Here is a 16,555-nt window from a genome sequence, read left to right on the forward strand (position 1 = left end):
CATTGTCTGCCTCTCTCAATGGAATGTTGGCCTCTTGAGAGCAGGGGCCTTGCTTCATTTAGGCTGAGTTCACAATTCCTGTAACAAATAAATACCTCTTCAATTTGGAGAATGGAAAGCAAATTTAAATGAGATAACCAGGGCAAGTCTCCAGATCAGGGATTGACATGTCATGTTTTCACTTCCAGGTCTCATGGTCTTGTTTATTTTGTTCCTTGGTTATTTTAGCAGTTTAATTCCGTTTTGCTGGTGAAGATGGATTTTGTGGAAGCTCAGTATAACACTGTTGTGAACTGTCTGTTCTGAATTCTCCTGTTTTGTTGTTTCTTTGTCATGGTCTTTAACCTTGACTTTTAGAATACAAGTGTCTTTTGTGTTCACTTGGCTGACTTATGTACGAGCACTCTAGTTATCCAGTCCCTTTCATCTCTGATATTAAAGAGTAGTTCATGAGGTATCCTGAGTGCTAAGGGTGGCAGGGGCCTTCAACCCAAACTTGACTTCACTCTGCCAGAGACCACTGCCTCTCCTGCTGATATCTGTGGCCCCATATACATAAATACCTACACGGCCACCAGACATCTTTCTTGAGCTGTTTTCTTTGGATGTAGAAAGAGCTTTTGTGTCTGAGAATCTGATTTCTTTGGTGTCTTCTCATGAGGATTCTCCCATAGAGTGTAGTCCAGATGGCTAGTGTGTCAACGATCTGCAGCCCATCCTTTTTATTTATTTCCATCTGGGGTGGTTAGGTTTTGCCTGTATTTATCATTTCTTTGTTCTGATTCTTTGCTTTATATTGTGCTGTTATTTAGAGTCAGTCAGTATTCTTGTCTGTTACCTGAAAAATCCATTTTGAAGTAAAGCAAAACACCAAGGAATCCTGTGTTAACAAAATTGCTGCTAAACTTTGTTAATGAAATTTAATCTTTGTTTTCTTAACTTTTTTTTTTTTTTTTTAGGAGAAGTGATTTGGTTTTGTTTTTAGCAGTTTACTTTTTTCTAGCAGGTAAAATAGTACTTTTCATATTACCGTGCATATATACAGGCAAAAACACAGGAATGCTGTACTGTATCACCTGCTTGGTAAATTTTAAGCTTTTTTTCTGAGTTGTTCATTTCTTCTATGTAGGAGGAAATGAGTCTCAACCAGAAAGCCAGGAAGACCCTCGGGAAGTGCTTAAAAAAACATTGGAATTTTGTTTATCTAGGTAAGACTGTTAGTAATTTTTCTAATGCCTAATATCTCTTGTATTACACACTGGTTATGGCCATAAATGTGAGTTTTCATAGTAGTATGTTTATAACTAACTAATTTCATGCCTCAGACTAGGGATGCCGAAGAGTTTGCCTCAGATCCATTCTGGTGATGATTGTCTAGACTTAACTGTGGATTGCTGCATAAGCACAGTATGCCATAAGGGCCTTCAGATACATGGCCAAAATACTGCTGTAGTGGGCTGGTTTGTGTGTGTGTGTGTGTGTGTGTGTGTGTGTATATATATAGTGCCCACATTTAGGTATATTTTTGACTTTGTTTACCTTAAATGGCATTTTGTTGTTGTTGAAAAATGTAGTAGAACCTTTAAGGTAGTGATGAGCCTTTCAGTTAGTAGACATGTGGATGGGTTTGAGTAAGAAGGTAGGTAACTAGCCACAAGTGAAGTCCCCTGAAGCTCTGAGGACACCCCATGTCTCATGAAGGTCCCCAAAATGCAAGAGTTCCTGTTTAAGATGAAGGAACAGTGCCTGGGCCTCCTTCTTCTTCTCATCATGACTTAGTACAATACTGAGTTTTAGCAAATGGCGTGATGTAAAAATGAGTGCCAAACTGTAAAGCCCAGCTCCCTGCCATTCATAAACCTTGGTGTAGCCCTCCCATAGCTGTAAGTGTTGGTACCTGAGACAAGGGATAAGCAGTTTCCTCTCAAGTGAGTTACTCTCTTTGACTGAACACTCTCTGACTATTTGACCTTCACTGAGAGGCACTGTAAAAAGGCCTATGCAACCCATTACTGTATTTTAGTTTTGTGGTGTTTTGAGATTTTCTGTGTTACATTACACATAGTCTTTTTCATGAGAATTTGCAGGAAGCGTTTTCTTTGGCCCACATGCCAGGAAATAGCACACCTTGTCCTAATTGCTGGCAGTGTGCTGTACCTTCTGCCCTGACTGACGGTGCTGATCCTGTTTCCTTCTTGTTCGCTATGGCACCTAGATGCCAGAGCCAACCTGCAGTGCCACTAACATGTGTCCAGACTTTATGGTCCTTTTGGGGTACTAACTTCTTCCTAACCTTTTTATATTTCTTGTGGCTTTTAGCTGGATTTCCTTATTGGAAAAAAAATGTGCATTTTTAATAAATTGCTCAAATACTGTTCAGAACAAAGGTGAGCTATAGCTGCAATTTTTTGTTTTACTTTGGTTCTTGTGATAGGGTTTCTCTGTGTTGCTCTGGCTACCCTGGAACTTGCTTTGTAGACAAGGCCGGTGTCCAATTAAGAGAGAGATTCACCTACACCTGCCTCCTGGAATTAAAAGCATGTGCCACCGTGCCTGGCTATAACTGCATCTTACAAGAATTAGTCCACTGGCCACTTTTGATTGCATCAAGTGAACAAGTATCAGATGGAGTTTAGACTTAGCTCTCACCCCAAACCTGTCCCACACCACATTCATACCTCTGGTGAAACTTCTTTTAAAGAAATATAAGTTAAAAGAGTTTGCTTTCTTTCAACAGGGAGAATCTCGCTAGCGACATGTACCTTATCTCCCAGATGGATAGTGATCAGTATGTGCCAATTACAACGGTAGCTAACCTTGACCACATCAAGAAACTGAGTACTGATGTGGATTTGATTGTGGAAGTGCTAAGATGTAAGTAGATGCCGATTTAAAGTGAAAAGATTGTTGTCTTCACATTATCTGTCTTATTAGAAACCTCTTCACCAGAAGCCATCAGATAGACTTATGGGTACCTTAGATAGTTTGTGGCACTTAAGCTTTGATGAAATATTGTTGTGATTTTTTTTTTCCTTAACTATTGTGAATGAAGCTGTTTCTTGGAAATTTGACACATGATGTGAATGTTTAAACACTCCATAGTAAGCCTATAGGCACTTAAGGATACAAGTGTTTTGTTTGTATCAATTGTGCTTTATTTGTATCCAACACAATTTGGGGGAACTTCAGTACCTTTTCTAGTTTATTTCTTTTCTTAAAAGAAAGAAAAATAACTTTACCCTAGATGCGATTGGCATAAAATTCTATATTTAAAGGTGGTAGCCAGTTAGTTTTGACACATGGGTACATGGGTGAAACATCACAACAGTGAGGCGAAGGATACCTCTGGGCCTCCCAGAGCTCTGCTGGCCTTGTGATGCCTCTGTACAGACTTTGCTGTGATGTGTCACATTCCTTTTAAGTCAAACTGTTTTTCATTATAAAAATTCATTTTCTGTACTCAAACTACAAATTCCAGGTGAACGACTTTTCCTGTTCTTTTCCTTGGAACTGCTGTGTATGTGGTACAGCTGTATCCAGTGGCTTCTTCACAAAGACTATGTTGTGCAGTGTGCCACATAGGCCAGCACATCCATATTGCTTGCAAATGTTTGTGTGATTAGATATTACTGTGGCTGAATTAAAATCTTATTTCTCTCACCAACTAGCCTTTTCTTTTTTTTAATTGTGGATGTGTCTATGTTGCCCTTTCCCTATGCATTGATGAGACAGTCGTCTCAAAATTTTTCTTGTGTGCATTGGACTTAACAGTATTATTAAAAGAGCGATATCTTCCATTAGAGCTTTGTTGGATGTCTTTTAAAATTTATCATTTGTGGGGGGGGGGAGAGTTTATATGTGCCACTGTGCTACATGGAGGTCAGGATAAAGTTTGGAATGAGTTTTGGGGATTGATCTCAAGTCAATGGGCTTGAGCACCTAGTGCCTTTACCTAATTGAGCCATTCTGTCAACCTTTCAATTGGATTTTCTAGTCACAGATAAAGAGTTTTGTTTTTCTCTCTTTATACAAAAAGCTAAAGCATAATTATCAGTAGGAATTTGAAGTATTATATGACATTTCCTAAAGCAACAGTTTACTTTCCAGTATTGTCATTTAGAACATAGACTTGAGGAGTGTAGCTGGGTTTGATTCCATCTGATCTAGTTTAAAAACCCAGCAACTTGGCTCTATCTGTTTATTCTCTACTACACTAACTCTGTTTATTGAGTTATTCTTAGGTATTTGATCAAAGCTGTCAGATTTTACTGTAGGAAGGAGAAAACCATTAACCCTGTGGCTAGCACTTTTAGTATTTCATCTGTTTGATCTACAAACCACCACCTCTTTGTGTGTATATTTGGTTGCTCTTACAGGATCTTTTAGATTTACATGTTCCTTCATTTTGAAAAGTCAACATTCTAGATGGGTTTAAATGGTTTGGTCGCATGTGTTGGTTTTGAACATTTTAATAATTTGCTATGTGTACAGGTTTCTCTGGGCGCTCACATACTGTTTGAGTATCATGTAATGTGTGTGTTTTATCATTTAATATTTTTTTTCTTTACAGCTTTACCTTTAGTCCAAGTGGATGAGAAAGGAGAGAAAGTAAGGCCAAATCAAAACCGGTGCATAGTAATATTGCGTGAAATATCTGAATCTACCCCTGTGGAAGTAAGTCATCCCTGTACTTGTGGTACTTGACATTGTCCTGAGATGTTGTTGTTGTTGGCATCTGTTGACATGTGTATTTCATGTTTTTGAAAGGGCTTATTTGAGAAAAACTGTTCACAGAAACAACCTTTTCCCAGGATGTATACACTAATAATTACAGTGTGATTCACTTGTAGAAAGAATAACTGTCATGCCTTTTGGTCTCAGGATTCCTCTATATATTTAAATTTTAAAAAATAATAGGGTTTGCATATTTCAGGAGTTCAAAATTGAATGGGTTAAGTAAGATATGTATTCGTTAAGAAATGAATGGGTGGGGGTAGTATATGATGTAGCTCTTTATCATTTTTTAATTTGTTTTGTTTGCTTCTGTTGTTTTGCTGTTGTTTTTGGGTTTGGGATTTTTGTTTGTTTTGTCTCCCTAGGTATAACTCTTTTTGGTTGGGTGATTGGTTTAGTTTGGTTATTTAGAGGCAAGGTCTCATTATAAAGGCCTTTAACTCATGATCTGCCTCAGCTACCTGAATGCTAGTATTATAGGTTTGTGCCACCATGGTTGGGCCTGATATTTACCATCTTTAGTGCTTTCAGGCATGTCTGGCCTGCAGCCATCTCCTTTATGTGGTAACTAGGATGCCATCTAACACAAAACCTAAACCTAAATCTAAACTTAAAACAGGATGAGTTTTTTTATGTATGTGTTTGTTTTTTGAACCTGGTTGATGCTGTTGCTTTGTTGCAATGTGTGAAGGTTGGGCAATTCTATCTCTAACCTTTCTGTCAGGTTCCATTTGTCTTTTTGCCTAATTTCTTTGAGATGGATTATGGTATACACTTTCAATACTTATACTGGTACTGAAAAACTTTTTTTTTCCAACTTTAGTGTGTTTGAGAGAATTCAGATTTGGAGCTCATTAAAGGGTGTTTGTTTTGGTTTGGTTTTTGGTTTTGGTTTTAGGAGTATTTGTTTTTGGGGATTTTGTTTTCTTTTTTCCCTTTTATTCTTTTGTTTTGTTTTGGCTTGGTTACATTTCAGGATTGGTGGAGTGTTTTTGATTCTTGTATTTTAAACACATTGTTCTCTTCTAATCTGCATTGTTTCTGGTGAAAAAAAAAATCTGCCAGCTTTTTCCTTTGTTCCTCCCCATCATATATCTTTTTCTCTGGTTCTTGGAAGATTGTATCTCAGGTTTAGGCAGTTTGGTTATAGAGAGTCTCATGCATGGCTTTGACGTTTATCATTCTCAAGCTTCCCCTTCTGGGCCTTGGAAATGGACTTTCAGTAACTATTCTGCTGTCCTTGACTGTTAACATTGCCATTTGTTTTATTTTAAGGTTAATCTGATTGATCTTTTTCATTATAGCCCAACCTTTTCTATTTCTTTATGTGATTATTACTTTACTAGGTACTGAACAGTTTTGAATTCCAATAAATATTCTGAGATGCAGTTAAGATTCTTGGTGTGGTATGCACATGTAGTCCCAGCTACTCAAGTCTAAGGCAAGAAGGGTTATTTAAGCCCAGGAGTCCAAGGCTATTCTGAGCCAAACAGCAAGGTTCCCAGCTCCAAAACACAGGCAAGATATTATTTGGTGCCACTTTGCTTTCAGCACATTCGTAAAGTGGCTCAGGGCAGCTTTCATATGAGGCATACTCTTGTTCACTTGCTCTCTGTTCTCTGAGTTAAGGTTTGCCACTCTGACTGCCCAGTGAGCTGACTGTAGGGTAATTCTGCCTGGCCATTTTAGTTGTTTAGTTTCTGGCCAGTGGCCTAGAGAGAACTCTCCACAAAGCTCTGGAGACTTGCCCATCATGCGACCTGGAGAACCTAGGCTGGGGACTGTTGGCCTCCTCTGTTCATGTTCTCTCAGGGAAGGCTCCTAGCCTGTTAATGGCAAGTGTCTAAAAAGCCTTATAGCACACGTTTTATCTTTCCACTCTTTACTGTGTCATTCGGGACTGTAAATCTAGTTCAACTTGGCCAGAAACAAAAGTTCAGCTAACATTTTTGTTTTTCAGGCTATCATTTAAAATAAAATTGTGTGTTTATCAGCCTACTGATAAAACACTGTTTTCTTTCTCCCCCTTTTCTTCCTCCCCTCCCCCTCTTCTGGTAAGGATTCATGTACCCCAAATGGACCTGAACTCTCAATGTAAGGATGACCCAGAACTTGATTGTTCCGCTTCCACCTTGAGTGTTAGAATTGCAGACATGTACCACAGTGTCGGTTTATGTGCTCCTGGGGATCAAACCCAGGACTCCTTGTGTGCTAGGCAAGGCATGCTACCAAGCCAGCTACATCCCCAGCCATTACTGTTCATATTAATTCCAGTTCCTTGTGAGTAGGGAAAGCTGTCGGTAATGACTTCCTCTGTGGCATGTGATCCTGTGGGTGCTTCCTGCGGTGTTTCTGAAAGAGGGACAGAGCTGCATCATAGCTGCAGCATAACACGGGAATAAGTTTTCAACGTAATTTGATGAGGAAGGACCAAAAGTAGCAAAAGTGAGGACTAATTTCTAACTTTCTTTGTTTCCTATAGGAAGTAGAAGCACTATTTAAAGGAGATAATTTACCAAAATTTATAAACTGTGAATTTGCCTATAATGATAATTGGTTTATCACCTTTGAAACAGAAGCTGATGCACAGCAGGTAAGTGCATTCCTCCGCCAGCCTTTGAAGTACATAGTTTACCAATCAGTGAGTGCATAGCAGAAGTTAGGACGCTGAGCTTCTAGGAGCCCACAGGTGTAATTCTGTGGCACTACCGAAAGCATGTCACATCACTTCTTTAGTGTATGTGAGGAAACAGTCTCAGGAAATCAGATCTGGTCTCAGATCTGAGAAGAGAAAAATTTTGTTTGCAAAGTGGGGAAATTTTAACCTACCCCTGACCTGTGAGGGGCATCCATTGTGTAACAAGGTGCTTTTAAAGGTACTGAGAAGTTTTGTGCTCTTAGAGGAGGTGTCTGATTTAGGGGAAACGTACCAGCAAGTTTGAGTGTTAAGCAGTGCGATCAGAATTAGAAGAAAAAAATATACAGAAAAACCTGAAAGGCCAAAAGGGAAGAAGCACCGTGTGGTGCAGCCTTGCAGCCTGCCTGGGGAATCGGAGAGGTGAGCACAAGAGAAACAGGAGCCTCTGCATGAAGTCGGGGCTTGATAAAGATTTAATTTGCAGATGAGCAGGGAGCTATATAGTGATAATGGCTCGAATATTTCGGTCTTTTTCTTTCCTTTCAAGCACTTCCTTTCTTATACGACATAATCCCAGTTTCAAATTGGGATTAATGTGAGGGAGGCAGCATTTCTTTTTGTTTCTAGATCAGGAGTCTTAGCTTGTTGCTTGGGGAGGCTCATATGATATTTATTAATACTTATAAAATTATATTTAAATATTTAAGAATTTTGCAGTAATTTGGGGTTCAAGTATCATAATAAGGATATTTTTAGGGATCCGTGTCTGAAAGGGTATCAGGAATCAGTCACCCTGTTGAATCCTGTCAGCTGTAGTCAGTCATACATATGATTATTTGAGCTATAAAGTTAACTTACAAAGTTGACAAAATGGTCTTTTGGGTGATCTTACCCCTAGGCTTACAAATACCTTCGAGAAGAAGTCAGAACCTTTCAAGGAAAGCCAATTAGGGTAAGTAAGACAATTGCTTATTGCTGCTGCTTCTGCTGCTGCTGCTGCTGCTGCTGCTTCTTCCTCCTCCTCCTTTTTTTTTTTTAAATCTGATCAGCATTCTTAAATGTTATAATTGGAACTTAAATGTCTCCACACAGGCACGGATAAAAGCAAAGGCAATAGCGATAAACACTTTTTTGCCAAAGAATGGATTTCGACCTCTGGACATGAACCTTTACACACAGCAGCGCTATGCTACATCATTTTACTTACCTCCAGTGTACAGTCCCCAGCAGCAGTTTCCCCTGTACGGCCTGATTGCCCCCCAGACGTGGTCAACAACACATAGTTATCTCGATCCACCCTTGGTAAGCCTTTTTCTTTCGTTCTTTTAATTTACGTAGCAGAGATTCACATTTTAGATTTTGTACTAGGCACTTTGAAAGTTTAAAATCCTAATCTAGTAAGAGAACCTACAATTTGCTTAGTATCCAGACATTGGGATTATGGTGTAGATTTTAAATTTAATTAGATAATAATTAAAGCCAGGTCATCTACAGATGAACTTTCATTTCTGAGTAGAGCAGATAACTGGGGCACAGGTGGTAGGTTGCCCTTCTGAAAGAGAGTCCCTAGCTAGACACATGGACTTCTACCTGGATCTTGGAGGAAGTAATCTAGAATGTTTGAGTTAAGAAGTGAGAACATACTCCCATTTTTTTAAAGGTAGCTCTTTAGCTGTGTGCAGGACAGGCAGAGTTAGAAAGGAGTTCTCAATGAGACTAATATCACTCCCCTCCCCCCAGGTCTAGAACCACTGTAGTGAAAAAAAAAGTATTTGGTATATCAATACTAAAATTCAAAATTATGTCTTATCTCAAATTTTGAGATGGCCAGAGGAAAATACATGGAGACATAAGGAAAAACTGTCTAAGTCGGACTCCAGTGACTCAGAACACAAAAGAAAGAGTAGGCAAACGGGGTTTTGTCACATTTAAAAGCTTTTACACAGCAAAGAAGCAATTCCCATGGTAAAGACAGTCTGTACTGGGAGAAAACCTTGCCATATTCATACAACAAAGGCTTAATTCCCAGATACATGAAGAACTAAAAAATTAAACACCAGAAGAACAAATAAGTAATTGGCAAATTACTTGCACAAGCCAGGCAGGCAGCACAAGTTTGAGCCTCTAAATGCATGCCATTTAGAAGAAGATACCTGGCTTTACGAAGATCTCTGACCTTCATATGTGTGCTGTGGCACATAAACCCCCAAGTATAGATAATGTCTTTCACAATAGTACAAGTTTTAAGAAGAAATATAGCACATGATCATAGTGTGTGTGTGTGTGTGTGTGTGTGTGTGTGGTGTGTGTGTGTGTGTGTATGAAAAATTGCTCAACTTTCTTAGCCATGAAATAAATGCAATTAAAAACTACATTGAGATTCTATCATGAAGGAGATACTGGCATGCTGATCTACTGGTGAGGATGCTAGGAAAAAGGATTCCTTCCTTGTACACGGTTGCTGGGAATGTAAATTACTGTAGCCACTTTGGAAATCAGTATGTAGATTCTGCAAAGAAAAAAAGTTGAACTGTCATAGAATCTAGTTACATCACTGGTAGCATACATTCAGTGGAATAAAAACCTACAGACAAAGATAGCTGCACATTTATCTTCATTGTGGCACTATGCACGGGGCTTGGGAATCCCCTTAGGTTCCTGTCAATGAGTGAGTGTGTATGTATGGATATGGATATACACACACACACACAATGGAATATTATTCAGAATATAAATCTAAAGAAGAATAAAACACATTATTTGCAAGAAAATGGATCGATCATCACATTAAGCAAAATAATGCTACATTCAGACAAATACCATGTGTTTTCTCTCATACATGTGGGCTAAAGACGTGAATATAGGAGAAATTCTAGTCTAGAGGGAGGGACCATCATGGAAAGGAGGGGAAGAAGAGGTGAAGGAAGCCAAGACTGATTGAGTACATAGTGTACATGGATGAGAATGCACAGATATGCAGGCTGATAGAAGAGGGGAAGATATGCCTGTCACTGTTGAGTGAGTTCTGATGCAAAGGAAAGATACTTTTCCCGTAGTACGCTTTGTATGAACATGGACTCTTGGCCATGCTGTTCCCTTTCCCAGAAGCATCAGAAGAGATCTGGGGAGGAACTCTGTCTGTCCGTCAGCCTCCTCCTGCTAGTGCTCCTCCCCACGTGACACTGCATACTCCGTCATACTGTCTAGATGCCTCTCTTGGGTCCTCGGTCAGCCACTGTTGTTTTACATTCAGGCCCTTTTCTGAGATAGGTATTATGTAAAATTCCAAATTTAAACTAATCTTTTGGTTTTGCCAGTTTTGTTTTTGTTTTTTGAGGCAGGTTCTCTGTATAGCCTTGGCTATCTTGGAACTCACTGTGTAGACCAGGCTGATCTTGAACCCAGAGATCTACCTGCCTCTGCTGAGATTAAAGGTGTGGGGCAACCATCACCTGGCTGGTTTTACCAGATTTAAAGTCTCCAAAACTTTGATCTGAATTAAGTGCCTTTTCTAGTGTGTTGTATTTTTCCCCCTTAACTTTTAAGTTAGCCAGCAAGGTGTAGTGGGTTTATTACTGCATTTTGGGGCCTGTGTATTATTATACTTTGTTATCATTAACCTCTCTTCTCTACAGTCCCTACCACCACCACTTCTTCTCGCTGACTGGTTTCCTTCCTTCCCTCAGGTCATCTCACCTGTTCTGTATTGGCATGTTAAGTCTTTTTTCCCTATTAAAGCCCTTCCTCCTCTCATGAGCTGTCTTCTAGTTTCATGTCTCTGCCCCGCTATCCTGATCCCCAAATCTAGGTTCCAAATATTAAAGGAAGCACAGTTTCTGTCTGAAGTTTGGCTTGCTTCACTTATGGGATAGTTCTGTTTCCTGACTGTTATGAGTATAGCAGTAGTAAACATAGATATGTAATATCCAAGAGTGATGCAGCTGTGTCATGATGTGGTATTCTGAGTTTATTGAGAGCCCTCCATACTGATTTCCATCTGTATTCCCACTAACAGTCGCTTAGAGCTCCCTTTTCCTGTTCTCACTGGCATTTGTCTTCATTCATATCTTGATGATAGCCCTTCTGGCCAGGGTAAGAATCTGTTTTTGCATTTCCCTGGTAGCTTAGGCTGCTGGGTGTTTTTAAGTATTTACAGGCTATCTTTGTTTCCTTTCAGAACTGAGAGTTCAGTTCATTAGTCCATTTATTAGCTGGATGATTTGGGGTTTGGTGTTTAAGTTTAGATTTCTTCAAATATCCGAGATGTTAATCCCCTGTCTGTTGTGTAACTGGGAAATTTTTTTTTAGCACTGTAATTTTCATGGACTGTGGAGTTTGTTAGGGAAGTGGATCTTCCCTGCCAACTGTTAAATGTTTTCTTTTGTTACCTAAATTTTGTAATCAGGGAAAGATACGCTAGCTTTAATACCCATTTTAAATAGAGCTTCTGCTTTCCAGTTAGTGCTGAAGAGAACTGCTTGGGTCTCCCACCCTTTTCTCTTCACATGTTCTCAACTGTAGGAACCTGTACTTATTTCTTTCACATTAGTGAACATTCATAGAGACTGGAAGACCCCAAGCAACTTTGTGTCCTGGAAATAATGTCATTTACTTGGAGAATATTTGAAACCACATGCCCCCAGAGGCCAAAAAGTTAGTGATCTCACCCTTTCATCTTGTAATTACTGTTGTTATTATGATTATTCTATGCCCATGTGCAACAGCAAGAGTGTGGAGTTGGTCTCTCCTTCACCTTTAAAGTGTGTGTGTGTGTGTGTGTGTGTGTGTGTATACGTACACTCCATGCATGCATGTCCAGCTACATACATGCCAGGACAGGTCAACTCTAGAGGACACAGGACAGCTCTCCAGAGGGATCCCTCTGGCATCCAAGTGTTGAAGTCATGTGGTGATACCTGTGTGTGCACTGGGGCCACTGAGCCCTCCACACTGAGTTTTACCCTATTTTTATGTGTCAAGATTTTAAAAACTGTTGCATGGTACTTAAAATTCTAGACTTAAACTTTTAAACGTTTAAGGTCATTATGGCCTTATTTTCTTGTGAACTTATAAATAATTATTGTATTTATATGTTCTGTGCCACTTTAATTACTTGGAAAAAATTTATAGTCTGAAAATAGGAGGATGCTGTTTATAGCAAGTCTTGGACGAAAGTAAACCCTAAAGAGAGAGAGCGGGAGAGAAAAGAAATCCCTGCCAAAGGCTGTGGGAGTAGCATCTGCATGTTTAGGAGCAATAAGTATGTGAGAACTTCTAACATTGAGCTCTTTGAATTGTGTTAAGGTTATTCAGAATAAAGGATCATCACATCTTGCCAGGCTGGTGGTAGTAGCCCTAGTTAACTTAGTTTAAGCATCATCAACAATGCCTGTATTCAGGACTCCCATGTGATTTTGGGCAAGGTTCTGTCCTTTGGTGTTCTCATTTGATTACTGTAAGGATTACCTAAGATGATAGGGAGAAAATATTTAGCACTAGCTCTGGCTTGAATGCTCAGTAGGCATTGCATTTTGTAATAATCTTTTTTTCCCTTACCCTGCAGTTATTTTTAAGCATAAAATGGAATTCACACCTGGCAAGAGGAAGACATGATCTGGTTTACCCAAGATACAATTGTAAATCCAATTGAAGTGTCTCATTTCTCATGTTTTTACATTCCTGTTTTTTGTTAATGAATTCAGGTAACTCCATTTCCAAGTACTGGATTTATAAATGGGTTTACATCTCCGACCTTCAAACCTGCAGCGTCTCCTCTGACATCACTCAGACAATATCCTCCTAGAAGCAGGCAAGTTCCAAGGATGTTTTCGATGTTCACGAGCTTCATTTTCACTGTTCCAGGTTATCTGTAATGAGGGATCTATGTAACCACTAGTAATGCTCAACAGAGATGAAATTTCTTGAAGCTTAAAACTGTTATCATATAAATTATGTAATATATAATTGTATAGAAAGACTCAACCCCAAAGCTGGCTGCTAGTAGTAAAGAACAGATTCTGGCTTTGGGGGCAACTTTTACCATGTGTTTACTAAGTAGGAAGCAGATCTTGACATACATATTTCACATTAGCATGCTCATTCTATACTCCTTGATTGCTTTATAACTCAGCATATACAAACATCTCATTTGCAGGAATCCTAGTAAGTCTCATCTGCGCCATGCGATTCCTAGTACAGAGAGAGGGCCTGGGCTGCTAGAAAGTCCTTCAATATTTAACTTCACTGCAGATCGATTAATTAATGGTGTCCGGAGTCCACAGACGAGGCAAACAGGGCAAACTAGAACACGAATACAAAACCCTTCAGCTTATGCCAAGAGAGAGATTGGAACTGGGCGTGTGGAGCCAAGTAGTCTTGAATCCTCTCCTGGTTTAGGGAGAGGAAGGTAAGTCACTCGCATATTTTGTCAAGCAGATATTATGTACCTATCATGAACTACTAATATTTCACATTTTAATTTAGATGTTTTGTAATCATATCATAATACACTTCAGAAAAATCAAATAGAAATCTGTAAACAGCAAAGGCTTCTCTCAATTCCTCAGGGTAGTGGGTTTTAGAGCAGAGTCTTCAGTGTTTTGTCTTAAAAGCATAACATTTTCTTTCATAACACTGCAGCTGGCATGTAGTGGCTGTACAGTGTCTATGTCTGCTCGTCCTGCCTGCAGTATCACCTTGGCTGTTAGCCCTGGCTCTTTAGGTCGCTGCCCTTGACAGAGAGAGCCTGCAAGGTGTGTCCCACAGATTCCTAGCCTTGCTCTCCTTACAGCTGGTAGTGAGGAGGGCTGAGCTTGTAGCTCACTGTAGAGTGCTTACCTAGCATAAACAAGGTCTTAGTCCAATGCCTAGTGCTTCACAAAGATAAAAGTAAAATAGGATTGACCTGGCAATGGGATATAGTCAGCAGATACTGAGTTTGGTAGCCGGGCAAATCAGCATTTAAATTTTATTTTTACTAAACTTACTCATAAACAAAAGCTGCTGTTGTGAAGCAGTGCCTTTGGTCACATTATTTTCATCCTTGGGCAGATAGTTCCTAGTGTCTTGGTGCTTCTTATTAGCTAGGGTTCTTTCTATACGTTGTGAATGTGAACCCCTGTGCGTCCACTTCCTTCTCCCTGGGACCTCCAATGCACTTCCTTCTTTCTTGCTTGCTGTCTTGTCTTCTGCCATTTATATTTCCTCCAAAGAGGTGAGATTAGAAAAGATACAGGTGGGACTCAGAGTTTGCTCCCTACCCAGTGTTGACTAGGCCAGCTGCTAATGCAGTAAAGCCTGTCAGGATTGCCTCTGACAAGTGCTGGCCAAGAACCTCACCCTATCTAGGTTTTCTCTTTTAACCTACTTTGGAAAGTTTAAATTGGGGGACTGGGGGGAAGCCCTAAGTTTTCCATATATAAATATATAGCATGATTAGTGACTAAGTAGAACTCCATGTTGATTCCTCTTTCTTGGTACATACAGAACAAAAGCACACCTTTGAGATACGGCAGGTTTGGGTGCAGGCCACCACATTAAAGCAGGTGCTATGGCAAAGTGAGCCACAGAGTTTTTTGTTTTAGTGTGCTGTGAGTGACTTGGGGTGCTAATGGTTGGAATGGGTGTGCAGTGCCCAAGAATAAGACACTAGTGCCTTTTTTCTTTGCTTTACAAAGCATACACTGCTGTTTATTTTACTCACAGAATTTGTATATTGGGAGCCAAACCTTTCGCCCCCTGCTGTTTCCTAATCACCCAGTTACAGTCTCAGCCTCTTGTCCGAACACACCACTGACATGGATCAGCAGTAGATCTGTCTCAAGGAACTATCTTTTCACTTATGTACGAAACAAAAAGCTGTTGAGGTCCCAGTGAGAAAGCTGTTGAGGCTCACTGAAGCCCAAAATGTTGCAGTCTTGACCTCTTCCCATTGATCACAGGCATTTTAACAGCACCCGAAGTGGTGGGTCCTTTCCAGAAGGGTCACTGTTGTCCATGAAATGTAGTTTCCTATTTTATTAGTGGGGTAAACAGGCTGCATGTATTATGTTTATCAACTTGGGGTCTTGCTTCTCAAGTCCCATGTACCTTCATTTTGAGAAGAGTGTCTGTCATTGAACTGGAGCTCACCATTAGGCCAGGCTGGTTGACTCCAGTGTTCCCCTTTCCTGAATACCGCAATGCCAGTACTGTAAGCTTGTCTACTTGGCATTTTTATTTTTGAGAGTCTGTGATGTTTGGATGATACTTGTGTCGAGGCCAGAGACAAAGCCAGCCGTCTTCTCCCTACCTTGTTTTTTGAAGCAGGGTCTTTTGAAACTGGAGTTGATAATTTGGCAGACTTTGCTGGCCTGTGAAGTTCCAGGATCTATACCTGTTCCCCGTGTGGACTGGAGTTAGAGATGCAGCCTCTGCACTTGGCTTTTATGTGTTCTAGAGATCCAAACTCAGGTCCTCATGCGTTCATTGCAGGCAGTTTAAAAAGTGAACATCTCTCTAGTCCCAGTGCTGGCTTTTAAAAATGTGGGTCCTGAGGCTCAAACTCAAGTTTTCAGGCTTGGGCAATAGTCATTTTATGACTGACTATCTCCCTAGCCCCTGTGAAATGTATTTCTTAAATAGTAAGACGTAAAAGTTGAAATTATTTTTTGACCCATGACTACAGAATGCATATTGTGTTATTTTTTGTGAACATGTTAGTACTCTTGTTGTGGAACTCATGAATGGCCAGATGCATTAGTAGCAAATAATAGTAATCTGAAACGAATCTTTTACTTTGAGTAACACTTTTTCAATACTTTCTTAAAATATTCAGTCACCATGTTGTAATAGTCACTAGCTACATTAGTCCCTGGTAGAGCATCAGCCAGTCCATTAATGCTTCAGTGCTAGGCATTGACTTATCTGCGGTTGTTAAGTCCTAGATCGTTTCTTCTTTCAATGGGAAACTACTGACTTAGGTAAATCATTCTCATGGGTGACGGCTTCTGGGTCTCCTGGTTACCTCACGGCAGCCTCTGCCTTCACTTGTGCTCAATGTAATGAAGGTGCTTCTTTCCTGCATGGCATGTGCCAACCTCTGTCAGCATCTACAGCTTCCTGCCTCTCTCAACCCTCACAGCATTAAAAAGAGGGTCCATTGGACCTGGTCTCTGAGGATGTTGTGGCCAGTTTGATCTTCAG

General features: G+C 40.0%; 1 protein-coding gene across 6 annotated transcripts in view; it reads left to right on the forward strand.

Annotated features, from left to right (window-relative positions):
• Nucleotides 1-16,555, forward strand: part of Larp4b (La ribonucleoprotein 4B) — a 75,580-nt gene that overhangs the window by 46,261 nt on the left and 12,764 nt on the right. For 4 of the 6 annotated variants that reach the window (XM_085699203.2, XM_048461197.3, XM_085699201.2 and 1 more), the window contains 8 exons: nucleotides 1,130-1,208; nucleotides 2,738-2,874; nucleotides 4,571-4,674; nucleotides 7,217-7,327; nucleotides 8,271-8,324; nucleotides 8,465-8,674; nucleotides 13,075-13,181; nucleotides 13,527-13,778. In XM_085699203.2, coding sequence (XP_085555329.2) covers nucleotides 1,130-1,208; nucleotides 2,738-2,874; nucleotides 4,571-4,674; nucleotides 7,217-7,327; nucleotides 8,271-8,324; nucleotides 8,465-8,674; nucleotides 13,075-13,181; nucleotides 13,527-13,778 — 1,054 coding nt within the window. The remainder of the gene's footprint in view (nucleotides 1-1,129; nucleotides 1,209-2,737; nucleotides 2,875-4,570; nucleotides 4,675-7,216; nucleotides 7,328-8,270; nucleotides 8,325-8,464; nucleotides 8,675-13,074; nucleotides 13,182-13,526; nucleotides 13,779-16,555) is intronic. The other 2 variants (XM_085699205.2, XM_085699202.2) reach the window with 1 other exon arrangement.

Source organism: Myodes glareolus, chromosome 14 (genome assembly GCF_982192425.1).
Source record: "Myodes glareolus chromosome 14, mMyoGla1.1, whole genome shotgun sequence".
In the NCBI taxonomy this organism is placed as follows: domain Eukaryota; kingdom Metazoa; phylum Chordata; class Mammalia; order Rodentia; family Cricetidae; genus Myodes; species Myodes glareolus.